Raw genomic sequence first — 13,961 nt, forward strand, 5'->3', positions numbered from 1 at the left:
GTCTTTTCAGTCGGAACCTGGTAATTCCCTGACTTTTACCTGATCGTTTCCAATTTTCCTGGTCTGTCACCGCCTTGTAGAGAACAGATGTTGAAAATCCAGCAGCAGATTTTACATCTTCCGATGCTTCGGAATATCGCAACAAATCGTCAGGTCCTTTAGATTGTTAACGAGATATGCAAAATGGGAATCGATTTTTCTGTGATAAAGACACGATATTGACCACCCTCAAAATACGATGTACACCACATATGAAATCTAACGAAATCATATCAAATCCCATGAAATTACATTTGAAATGTTTTGAAGCGATGCGATCTTAAAACCTGGCGAACACACGATCCGACGAGTGGTTAACTCCTCGGATAATTATCGTTAGAACTGCTGTGTTCCAGGATAACGGGGATAACGGAGAAAACGAACGGAAATAGGCAAGAGGCCAGCAGCATCGAGGACCACCCCGACTTGGAGTGTAGAGCATCATAAGATGGGGTCGTTTAGATCTTCCGTTATGCGGTTGTAAACGAGTGTAAGGCTTTGACCTACAACATGAGAGGCTGGCGTCAAATCTGTCCCTGAATGGCATCGATGCGTGATATTGGAACAATAGAAGATGATCGACAATGTGGAGGACGTAACATCCTGTCGTCGTCACACACGACAGAGTCATTAAACGACGAGATTCTCTTTGTTAGTGAACGTTGTCACGAAGATGCAATGCCGGGGGCTTGGTTACAGCGTTACAGAGGCGTTGGAAGCGCAAACGCTCGAAGCGTTAAACAGTAAAATTTCATCTGCTTAGAAAAGTTTTTTCTTTCTTCGTACCAAAAATCATCAAAACTATATTTAAAAGCCTTAATGGATGGGAGGGGAGGGGTTCAAACATTTCAATTCGAATCCACTCGAGGGCAATTTTCATGAAGAGGTTTTGACTCCTCGAAAATCGATCGTCGCTTCGTTTAACGTTCGAAGGAGATAAAGAGAAGAGAAAATTAGTTTACACGAAAAATAAGCGATTCCGTGAACGTTTGCCGGTGGAAAAATACGCTCTGAATGTAAACTAAAACGGGCCTTGTCGAGAAGTCTTCGCGTTGGGACAGAACACGCATTGTGAACAGGTGATTCCGCGGAAACAACGTTTGCCGCTATCTATTTAGGTTGCTGACATTTTCAACAACTGATCGTCATAATACACCTCGCACACTAAACCGCCTGACAAACATTTGCTCAGCTGCAGGTTGCCTCTGCCCAACTTTGACATACTTTGGTGAGAAGTATAACTTGTTTTCGAAAGCACTAGAGTTCCAGTATAGGAAGGCAGCGTGTGACCAACGAAAAATCAATGTGCATTCGTACAATGAATTTTCCTCAACCGAATTAATACGAAAAAAAAATACGTTACCCACTTCTTCAGGGATTCGGCATAGTCAGAAGAAAATTAATCTTGACTATTTTGAGGGCAAATCTTACCTGTAACAAAACAATAAGGAAATCGTTAGTGACATGCTACGCAAAATTTTACAGCTTAACTGACTAGAATGAAACGACTTTATATTCCAACCATTGAAACACGAGACTGAAGTTGGTAACGTTAATGTAACGAAACATCAGGGAGAAATTCGTTATTATGCAATTTTAGAATGACTTTTAAGGAATTGGCTGTACAAAATATGAGTACGCTTCGTTCATTATGATTTACTAAATCCACAAAACCTTGAAGGTGCGAAGTAAAGATTTTTCCTAAACATGCATCGTTAGAGTAACGTTACTAACTTCAACCTCGTATCGAAACACAGTTGTGATCCAGGAATATGCTTGAATTTAAGCACGTAAAATCACGTCAAGTTGCTAATTGAATATATGTCAATTGATTTGACCACATGTGAAATCATTTGAATTAGAATTTTGGATAAAGACTTGTGTGAGGCGTTCGCTTTCGAAAGCTGTTAAAGAACTGCATTTGGCGATTAATCGTGAATGAAACACAATCAGAACACAAAATAGATAGATGAGGATTTCTTGAAAGCTTGGCCATAAATGATCAAATTGATCGGGTGCCCACGAATAACAGAAACAGCAAAAAATTCCAATCGAGTTTGTAATAAGGTTGAGTTGGTAATAAATAGGGAATTGATTCCGTAACCCAAAGCTATGGCAGGACCGCCGGCTAGAGTTTGAGGTTTCCAGGTACAAAGTGCGATTTTCGATTTGAAGACAAAAAGCAACTTGATTTCTGTCGTTAAGTGACTAATATCGGTGCTAAGCCGTTGCTACATAGGTTATACGTATATATCAATACAACTCCGGCTTTCGCAATGCTAAGAACTGAAATATAGTTGCACAACAGTCGCGCTGCACAATGGCTACACTAGGTAGTTCACAAAAGTGAAAGGTGCGAGATATCGCGTGCGTACCGTTCAGCAGCGCCATACGCCATCAGTGACATAACTGCCAGTGGGAGATCGGTTATCGATCGATAACGTCATGACCGACTGCGACAATCAGAAGTCAAAGTTCGTGATCTGAGCGATGCTAAATCCCAGCAAACACTGAAATGCTGATGGGCATTGTACAGACCAATGGATCATCGGTACAAAAGAGTTTACAGTAACCAGGCAGGCTGCCATGGATAAAATATGCACTCGGTTGTTTCTTTTCTGCCATGCAGTTACGTTGCCAATTTTTTTTAGCGTCAACGCGTAGAAAGGCAACTCCGTAGAGCGAAATATAGAGAGAATAGAAGGAGAGCAACGATGTGGGAATTTTGCCAAGCTGAATTCTGCACGGCTAAAGGAAGAGGGCTCTTATGTGTCGCGGAAAATCGATTCCCACTCCCAATTGCGACTAACGGACTAACGATGCACGTTGTCTTCGTTGCAAAAGGCATATTTTCATTTTGGACTATGGTCAAGAATTATAAAATCCGTTTCCGCCAAATCGATTTTCAAAATTTGGATCTGCATTTAGCGTGAACGATCATACGCAGTTCGAACCATTCGGAGTTTCGACCATTTTGATTGTTGAGATTCGACTCAATTGTGAATAGGTATATTTTGGGACTGTTCAATTTCTTGATCCGTATCAGATTTCTTCGTTCACGATCATTAAAAAAAAAAGTGCCTGTCGGTAAAATAGGAAGGTCCGACCTAATTCAATGAACAGGCGACTCCCGAACGGATCTACGCTATTCCGGATAATGGACAGGAGGAAATGAAGTTTAGAAGATGAAGAAGCGTCGCGGGGTTGGTCGGATCGGATCACCAATGGAGCAGAAAGATGAGATTCTGCAGGCTGCTATGAGGCATTCCGTGGCATACTGCAGCTGTTAGAGGTGCATTGAACGTGACACAGAATTTCCATCTAGTTTCGTGCTAGCACTTAGAGGCATCCTTCCCCAGGGCATCAGGCCTTTTTATCCCAAAAGCTGTAGGCGTTCGTGAAGAAATTATTGGAAAAGTGTCACATCATTTGAACAAGGATCAATCTCAAGATACTCAAAGCGCTGAAAAGCATTCAATTTCAGAATGAAATTTTTTTTTCAATAGTCCGCTTTTTCGCCAGATTGAGTTTTCACCTTTTCTGGTTATTATCGGTGAACCGTAATGCTTCGTTGTTTCGTCACGTTGATGTCACGGGTATAGCTGGACTTGATGTAAACTCTAGCCTTGCTTACATTGCCAAGAAATTCTCTAACGAGTCGTATTTGCCATTTTGTCTTCTCATGAGTGGTGATATCTCATTATAGTTTTCTTCTGCGCGATGCGTCATTGGAATCCGATTATTAACTACGGGTTTTCGAATGAAAATGGATTGTAGCATGCTTGCCAGGAGCCGAAATTTTCTTGTTCACTCGATCAGTTCAGTCGATTTTCTCAGTTCTTAATATTTTTTGCACCTGTTCAGCGCGACAACCATTACTGGAACACGGTAGGACCAACACCTTCGTGGCAAACCCAAAAAAAAGGTGTAAAACAAAAGCCGGAAGGTTTGACATCGCCTTAATGAGACTCCGCATCACCCCGTGAACAATCAGAGCCAAGTGATCATTGATTGGTCGTCCGAACAAATGAACTTGGGAATTCCACTCGCGTCGTTGGCGGTGAGGATTTTCACCAACCTTTACTGTTTACGTATGGATATCCTCCTCAGTGTCGCGATACAGTTACGTTAATTCAATGCAGCGACACACCCCTGTTAACCCTTCAAACTGGGGGGCAAGCCAAACATGGGCGACGAAGCGTCGCTTGTCAGTTTGAAATTAATTTTCAACGGTGAAGTGATACCATGTCAGTTTGTGGAATTTTAATTAAAGGTCCAATGATGTTTACAAATTGGCTACTCCAATTGCAAAACGGGCCAATTTTAGGCGAATGACGAAAGTTTTTCAACAGTCTGCATTTGAATTCAGTTTCTTGTTACGGCATACAGTAGCTTTCGAAATTAAAATGATGACATAAAATTAAATTTACTTTCAAAGTTAACCCCTTGGACTACGATATCCTGCCAAAGTCGCGATACGTCGATCTGTCCAATTTCAAGAATCACGAATGATAGCCATGGTCTTCCAAGGTGTTCTACCCAATAAAAGACACAGATTTTGTATTTAAGGACTTGCAGTTTTACTGGACAATAACATTTGTTTTGTTATTATATCCTACAAGCCAACGCAGAGCTATTGGGCAGTAATTTATACTACCATTTTTTTCTTACCTTTTTTTTTTTGAATCGTTTATAATTTTTTAAATACTGTCAGTAAGCTACTCAGAAATTGAAATTTTTTAGGAAAGCCGCGGCCCTCTATGGGAATGGAGTACAGGGTCGTATAATGAGGGTGTATGAAAATCCTGGAGCGAAAAGCCAGTAAGTAAGCCGAAAGCCGGAGTGGTAAGAGGCCATCTATTTGGCAAAATCCGTCGACCGTTCTGAGCCCTCAAACTGCGACTCGTATCTTTAGGGTATTTCTGTTCCCTGCCCAACCAACCAACCAAGGAACCCCCGGCTTTCCGGTGGGATTAGAGAGTGTCTGTGTAGTCGAATGTATAATGAACGTTCGTAGCTATAACAGCGCGGATTCCTCGGCCTGCTACTAAAAATTGCTGACGTGTAAAAAGTTCAATTTACGTTCAAATCTGTTTCGTTTATTCACGTGGTAATCGGCTAAAAATATTTAAATACAAATAAATTACTACTCGCATAATGTTTGCAGCACAAAACAAGGCTGAATTCCATGAACGTTTATTTCATATTTATTATTACGATACGGGAATTTTTTTTGCTAGATGAAAAAATCTGCTTTACAAAATTAAATTTCAAATGACTTACCGCTTTCATGCAGACTGAATTATTAGCGTTGTTAACTGCACGGTCGTTAATATTGTTATTGTTCAAGTTGCTGGTGGTTATCAATTGGTTATTGTTGTTGTTGTTGTTGTTATTCTTGTTGTGCTTGTGCAGCACCATTGCAGCGAACATTTTTTAATATTATTAGATTTTTTACGTTTAGGTCAAATTTTCCAAGTATGGCACTGATTTTTGTTCAATTATTTGAATATCTAGTTCTCAGAAGCTTGCTTATTCACCTTTCAAGATTTAAACTGTATCGTTATTGTTCACTGCGAAATTGCGTTAAGATTTAAAAGAAAAAAGAAAGAAAGAATGAAATCTAACGTGTTTAGTTAAAGCTTGGGCGTGAATAAAGCTAATCTGCCTCAGAAAAAGCACTTCATAGTGTGTAAACCCCGAAAGAGCGCATGGAAATGGAAAATTCAAACGAGTCATGCTGCGGTCTTTATATGTAGATATCTGTACATGTATTACATTTCATGTATATACATAATACGTATACAAATGTTAGTCTTTGAATCACTTAATGATCAACCTTCGATTGCCGACGAGTGTTGCCGACCAACCAACTAACAATAAATCAAGAGATACATCGTTGTCAAAATTACCATTTTTCCATCAATAAACTCTTCTCAACCAGCGGATTTATCACATGGCAAATTTGTCAATTAATCTTTCAACTCATCACTCAGAGGTGTAAAGTATATCTAGACTTCGAGAATGGTGCGAGACATCAAAAGGTTTCACATGATTTTAGAAACTTTAGTAGATTTGATGCGGTTTTGACAATTTCAAAAGAATTTTTAAGATTTTAAGGTTGTTGCCGATTTTAAGAATTTCAAGAAAAAGTCATAGAATTTCACAGATTTCAGAGCATTTCCCGGGGTTTCGAAAATTCCAAATAAATTTACAGGATTCGGGGATTTCATAGATTTTATAAGAATATAGAAAATTTCAATGGTTCCATAAGCAGTAAGACTCCAACAGATTTCGGGGGATTACAAAGATTAAAAATTATATAACAAGACCTCACGAGTGGTTTATAGATTTCAAAGGTGATCAAACCCCAGATCGAAGTGAACGAAAATGGCAGTTAACTACATTGCAGTATAAATTAGAATCCATCATTCAAACATTCACCCAGAGTTTCCATTATTCCTGCCGATCGTCGACGAGTTAATCCTGTCGACTGAATTGACAGCTCCCTTGGGACACAATAAACTTGTCGCAGAATGCGTTTATTTATTGTAGATGAAACATGTTCACCGTTGTGTTGGAATGAAAATGGAATTGAAGTATTTTCAATCAACAATCAACAGCAACGGCACATCGGAAGAATGAAAGTGAAGAGTGAGAGAGACTGAATGAAAATAGCAGCCTCCCGATACTGCGAAGGCCAAATCGAACAGCGATGAACTGCAGTTGAACAATTACGCAAAAGCTGGACTAGGATGTTCTGCACGAAATGCAGGGTCCACACAAGTATAACACTACCGACATTGGACAGGCCGAGTCGGTCGACCGTGAACCGGTTTGTTTCGCCTGCCCGAAACAGGTCCAACTGCACTACAACACAACACAACACTGCTGATTCCTTCCCCACCTACGGTGGGAAGGTGGATTTAATTCTTATGGAGTAATGGCTGATCCGCTGAGTTTGAAGAATACGAAACAAAGAGCAGATTCAAGGGGGTGTCGAACCTCCAAGTTTGACCCGAGACAAGTTCGGTAAATTGTGAACACAGGTGAGATCATGAAACCCGTAATTTCTTAAAGTTTAAAGATGATTCATTACTCAGGAGGTGAAAAAGGTGTGGAATACCATTTTTTGAACTTGCTGGTAAAACAGGAAAGTTAGTAGCCCCCTTAAATTCAATGATCTTAGGTTGGAACTGAATCGATAACCTGCTTATTCTAGAGCAGAAATAATAACTTTGAGGTACTTCAAGCAAGCATGTAGAGAAAAAGTATCATCCAGAACTGTCGGTGATTTCAGATGCTTGTGAAAAACTCGAGGGTGTTGATTTCACTAAGGGTATAGTAGAAATAGCGTGTCTGGAGTTGGGTGTCAATTTCCTGATATATAGTCATAGTCAATCAGAAATTTCACCTTCCAATTTTTATTCCAAAAATTAAGGAATTGCCAAATCCTTCACGGCTTAAAGTGTGCAAATATGATGTCTACACAGATAGAAATGTTGTATTGAATTGTCACTATTCGGAATCGTAATTCCAATAACTCAAACCCCACAATCTCCCAGGTTTCTCCTCGGGTATTGAATTGGAGATTAAAAAGGGCAGAGGATCAACTGAGGTTGAGGTATATACGTCGGAGAGATATCGCCCTGAAGACACGCAAGAACGTAAGCACTTGGTCACGCGATAGGGTCGGTCGTGGCAGGCGGCGCAGCTCAACAAACCGGTGCTTAAAATACACATACACAAAGCTGTGTTGTTGTACAAATTGTTTTCAACACGGAACAATATTAAAACTTCAATGACTTGTTCCTTCGACAATAAAAAATCAAAATACCAGAGTATTTCAACAACGGTATCAGCATCTTTTTTGGAAAACAATTGGCAGCAGTATACTTTACCAATTTGAGACGTTTCGAAATATTATAACAAATAATAAGTTCACTGATTGTGAGATATTCAGGATGTACAGATAAAAAAATGTCGGCGCAAAAACAGCGATAAAAAAAAAATTCTCGTTCGAGAAGTTATTCACGCGAATAATTCACTTCATAAAACTTTGTGGAGAGGTTAAGAGAACCTTCGACAGTTTCGAAAATTTTGAAAATAAGTTACCGTTGTAAACGAAAAATTTGACACAGAATGACCAACACGTTCAGTGCAAGGAAGCGGATAAGCGTTTCTCAAATAATAAACTTCAGCGACGAAGACGAAAGTCACACACCATAACCACAACCCTTGTAACACCGGCGTAACACTGAGGGGTGGACCGTTTATGATTTAACCGTACCAAGGGGAATTCATTCGACCAGCAGCGTGGAAGCCAGCCGCGCGTCGACTGAGGCTGGTTTCCGAATCCGCGAGCGTCGCGACGTTCGACAAACTCACCCCCTTTCTCCCACCCCCGGAAAATGCCGCCCTCCACCCTCTCTCCATTGTCCTTTTCCTCTGCAGCGCCGACTCCACCTCCTTTTCTTCTTCGTCTTCGCCATATCGCCATGCACAAGCCGCGGTGGGTAGAAGGGGTGTCTGCTCTCGGAATTAAACTCCATCGAGATACATGACACGAAGAATCCCGTATTCCTTTCGTGCCCACATTCGAAGTTTTCTCCTCACTGTTCCACACAGTATTGCCAATTTGGTGATTTCGTAGATAGATCTGGAGTTTTTGAACATTGAATTGAGATTTTTTGCCCGATTTACGACACATCTCAACCCCGGCAATTTTTTAAAGAGGTTCGGAGAATTCTGGAGATTTTTAATAGCCCGTAGTGATTTTTGTAGAGATTTGAGATTGTCTAGAGATATCTAGAGACTTTTCGTTGCCGATGTTGTTTTCGGAATCATCTCGGGAAGAAGCGTTCGTTAACCAAAGCGTAACGATTTTCCGTCAGTTCCGTCGACGAAAATTTAATAGTATCGAAAAAAGTTTTATTATAGTTTTTGTTACCGACCATCGGTAGTTTACATTACCTCAAGTATTTTTACTAACAAGGTTTTGTAGTTGGAGGTTCAACATGAGTGCAAGAGAAAGCTCTTCAATAATTGAAAAATAATTGTAATAAATGAATGACTGTAGTTTTGTTTGTCATTGTAATTTGAATTTGTCTTCATAATTTGACTATTGTGTAGATTGTTCGTCAATTATTCAGTGAACAATAGAGATTTCTTAGTTCATGATATCTACAGATTTCTAATGTTTTTTGAATAATGGTATAGCGATATGTTTTGCTCGGCACTTGGTAACACCGCTGCTTCTCAGCCAGTAGTAAAAACTAAACTTTCTTGATCAGTCGATGATTCACACTTCGATTGCCAAATCATTGATACAATGTAGGATTTCCCTGTTTTACCGATAAGTTATAGCAAATCGTATGTGACATAACTCTTTTCTTCTCCTTAGCGATGAATTCTCTTATCCCAACTAAAAAAATTTATTGGATTTACGATCGTTGATCTTTAACAGACAGAAAAGGTAGAAAATTTCACAGAACCGCTCAACTATTCTTCTGACTGCTTTGAAGTTATGGCACACTACTTTACAGTTGACCATGTCTGTTGTCTTGCAAAACCAACGAGGATATATTTATTGAACAAGGAAGGAAAAGACACAAGAAAATTACCGTTCTAAATAAACGGTGATGAGTGACGATGGTCTTTCATTGCCGATTCTCAGCTGACAATGAGTTGTCTAAGAATGAAAATCTACCTGTAGAAAAAGAGAGTTGGGCTTCGTGCCGCAAGCCATAAGTGAAATAGCGAAAAAGTTCCCCAATGGCGCTCGTCAAAGGAATTTCGTATACGTGATGCAGACCGTTTGGAATCTTGAGGAAAGGTGGCAAGTTTCAAGGATGAATTTTTATAGGTATAACGTCACTGCCGCTGCCTTTGCCTCATATGCTTCTGACTCACAAAAGATATCGAAGATACCGTATTCTATACTTTATACCCAGTGTTCGATTCGATGCTAAATTTAAACCGATCTCTTTCACATGACGTTGAACGGTGTGACGAAGCCTACATGAGTAACCCTTTCTCCATATATGATGCAAACTTGAGTATAGTATTGAAATAAAGTTGGTGACTGCGTAAAGAAATGCATTACCACAATATTTATGATATTTTACGTTTTGCTAGGATTGTTCAAGAAAATTGACACCCTTATTTCTTCGAATAAGAATGATGCATATGTCAAACTGTAAATGATTACATCAAGTGTCAACTTCAAGAGAGAAGAACCAGGGCGAGTCAGTCAGCAAGGCTGTTTGGAGAGCTGAATGGACCACAAAAGGTGCTTAGCAGTTGATGTAAGAAATAAGGAAGAGTGAGGGTGACTGGTGGTAAAATGGAGGCGAAGTTTGGTTCACGAAGCAGGGTCGATTGGATGGGCGTTGATTGAAGACCAATCGGACAGGAAGTGGATACCACTTCGCAGTGTCTTGCCCCACCCTTCATTCCCCGAGATGAAGGTCGTTGCGAGGGGCAAGAAGAAGATAGGGGAAAACACCACCGTTTTCTTTCCTCTCCCCCCCTCTCTCTCTCTCTCTCTGCTTCTCTGCGCGCGTGTCGGTGTCGGTGACCTCTCCACGGGGTTGGTAGGGTGGAGGTTAGGTTAGCTTCTGTATTTGGTCACGGAAGGAGAGAACTCGTTGCCGACCGATAAATCACCAGTGCGATTTGTCGTGTTGCAGGTTTTTCTCTTCTATCGAAAATCTACTCAAGCATTTCGAAAATTTTCTTTGGCATAAGTAGAGGGTGAAAAATTGCCTTCTGCGTCGATATCCGAGCAGAACATCATTTGAGTGAACACTTGCTGCTCAAGATCAATGAAAGAAAAACTCAAATAAGCAGTGTCTGTAAAATATTGTTATAAAACAAATTCTACGCATTCGATTTCAACAGTAGTTACTGAGAAACGCTGGTGCTTTTCTGCGGCAAACTTAATTCTGCACACAAGGTTATAGGGCATAAAATGAAAGATGAGAGTCGCAAGAACATCAGCTTCCTTATCGCAAAGTGGCACCGTTTTGTCACGCCTGATACCTTCCCCTGCTACCGGATTTTTCACTCATACCTACCAAGCAACCGTGAACATAGAGTCGCACTTTAAACGTGCTCATGAAACTCATCTCTCCTGCACTGCAAGTTGTGGATTCTATTCTGAACCATTTCAATGTCAACCAAGGGTCAAGCATAAAAGCACATGTTCTGAAATTAACTGAACTGATCGATCATAGGCTTCTAGGATACGTCCTGGTACCAAGGAAAGCAGTTCGATGGGTATAAGAGCTATTTATAAATCTAACCCAGAATTTAATCGCCTAATAGATATTGATGAAACCCGTTCATTCGGAGAGGATCAAGGGTAGTGGATCGAAAAGGAGGCTCGAAAGCTCGGCTACCTGGCGATTAATTTTGTCTGAACTTTGCAAAGGACCTCCCGAATGTCTACTCCATTTTTTGCTCCGCAGTCTCTTACGTTACGGAGTTGGGAGATCCTGCTCCTCCTTCACCTCCCTGAAACTTGATGTGTCTGCACGCGTCTGCGCTCATCGGTGTATCTTGCACCTCTTCGCTGGGTTTGTTACCCGGACGTCGACCGTCTGCGATCCGAAGCTGCAGGCGTGCGAGGCCCTTATGGGGCAAGGACCTTCGCATCCTTGGCCTCGAGCCTCGACAGGACCACCGCCGCCCGCCGCGCGACACCGTAACTATATTTACTGCACGTATCCTTAGAGCCAATGACCTTCGCTCTCTCCCAGGTGACATTGCGATTACCAAGGTACCGACACAACAGGATCTGACAAGATTAGTGAGCATCGAAACTGCGGATATTTGTCATGAATCATCGAATGATCCTAAATCGAAAGTTACCGGTGGATTCCAATCGTTATACCAGTCAGAACTGTTTTTTTTAGCAAATTTTTATTCTCGATTTCACTGAAGGATTTCACTATATTTACGGTCGAGTCTCCGCGTTTATTAACTTCGTTTTCAATGATCTCTGTCGATATTTTCGAAGTTTCGAGTTGCGGTCTTTAGTTCAAACTCCTAAATCGCTGTGGCTCTACATTGTGAATATTAGAAATGAGTACATGAATCGATTAAAATAACACGACTTAAGTTTGATGGATATCAACTGGATTATGCAATTTATACCGATCGGGGAGACTCAGTCGATAACTCGAAGTATAATATAATACTACCCAATTTCCAGTATCCAGTATCCATAATTCTTTTTCCATTTTTAAGTGCTTAAGAAGCAAACGTCGGATGGTTTTACATACGACAAACAAAAAGAAACAAATATTCGTCTTTTACTACATGGAGTACATGTGTGAAACGCTGAAATTGTACAAGGCAAACGAGCGATTAGAATAACGCCATTTTAACGATACTGGACATCGACGAGTTGCGGAGGACGTGACGCCTCTGCAATATGTATGCAGGCGTGTATACGATCCATGAGACGTGAGGAATCCGTTTTCTAACTGGGAATAGGTATCTCGTCTCCAGCGCGTTCACCTGGCTGACTGACTAGTATGTCGTCCCTCCCTGTCCAGATGGGATACCGTTGTCCGACGACGACGACGACAACCTGCACCGAGTTGCTTGCGACTACGGTAAACGTCGACCTGAATATGTAAGACGCAAGATCGCTCGCACCGGAGTTATTCCGACTTTTTATTAAACTAGAGACCTTGTTTTTCCGTATGATATACATAAATACATATACATATATACGATAGTTCAATGGGATATGAAGAAAAAAAATTCTACAAGTCCGATCTTGAGTTCAGATTAACTGGCAAATAAGCTATTTCTGAAATGCGTTCGATAATTTGATAACTTTCCTGTCGTTACATCATTTCTGATTATCACTGCGTGTCTATAATGTGTAGCAAATTATTCGACCAGCGATAACTCGAGAAAGGAAGCAACATTTTAATATGTAAATGTTGGTGGTACTGACTTTATTCAACCCAAAATTGATAAAAACTTGAGCAAAATCTGTAAAGCCATTTCCGAGTTACTTCCAACAATTGAACTTTTCTTATTCGACGATAAGCCAGGAATAGTTAAAGAAAACCGACAACCAGTGTCCCTAATTTTACCTGAATCAGTCGAGCCTTTCATGAGTGATTTCGAAAAATGAGTTTTTTTTGTCAGACGATAACTTCAGAATGGTTGAACCGATTTAGATAAGGTTTAGCACACTAATTTTGCTTCATTTACTCCTGAAGTGATGAAATTTTGAGTGAAGATTTTTATTTTCACAAATACCAGAAAATTTGAGGACTTGTTCTTCAATGTTTATCGTTTGACAACTTTTAGTAATACGTACATAAAAGCGGCGAGACGAGTGATCAAATGAATGTGGTAATGATGTGTTACACCTAACTTTTCTTGGATAGGCTGCACATATACATGTAACGAGAGCAAGAAGACTTCAAGGTCTATACCAATATGTATACCTATGTAAGTGCGCTGTGACAAAATGTGATTATAGAAAATGAGATTACATTGGTATTCAGGTATATATAATTTTAGCGCTACGTTACACTCATCCCTCGAAAAGGTAGTTCAAGGTTTTTTCGATTGTGGCTCAATTTTGGAGGTTATCATCATCCTCATATACGGCTATTGCGCAATTTGTTATTACGATGTGCGTAGAAAATAGGTGTGTCGTCTTCGTCATTATGCGGTAAGCGTCAAAAAAATTTATGAGCACCTGTGTAAACATTCGAATCCGATAAGCAATGGAGGAGTAGTGGAATTTAATTTCAGCATAGGAATACACGCAATGAATTTCTTGTTATTTCAAGTTACAAAATTGCTACTTTTTGTTTTCTTCAACAAATTTTAGGGGTATGTGTGATCGACAAGGAAAAAACCTGTATTCTTATCATCCATCTTCTTAT

The 13,961-nt window shown here is 40.3% G+C and overlaps 1 protein-coding gene across 2 annotated transcripts in view; it reads right to left on the bottom strand.

Annotated features, from left to right (window-relative positions):
- Window positions 1–13,961, bottom strand: part of LOC107227940 (serine/threonine-protein kinase 25) — a 42,410-nt gene that overhangs the window by 22,956 nt on the left and 5,493 nt on the right. The window contains exon 1 of one of the 2 annotated variants that reach the window (XM_015669256.2): window positions 5,323–5,475. The exons of the other annotated variant lie outside the window; for it this stretch is intronic. Within the exon in view, the coding sequence (XP_015524742.2) occupies window positions 5,323–5,472 (150 nt within the window). The 5' untranslated portion in view covers window positions 5,473–5,475. Of the gene's footprint in view, window positions 1–5,322; window positions 5,476–13,961 lie in introns of those variants that run through there. 2 annotated transcript variants of the gene reach the window in all.

Source organism: Neodiprion lecontei, chromosome 2 (assembly GCF_021901455.1).
Source record: "Neodiprion lecontei isolate iyNeoLeco1 chromosome 2, iyNeoLeco1.1, whole genome shotgun sequence".
In the NCBI taxonomy this organism is placed as follows: domain Eukaryota; kingdom Metazoa; phylum Arthropoda; class Insecta; order Hymenoptera; family Diprionidae; genus Neodiprion; species Neodiprion lecontei.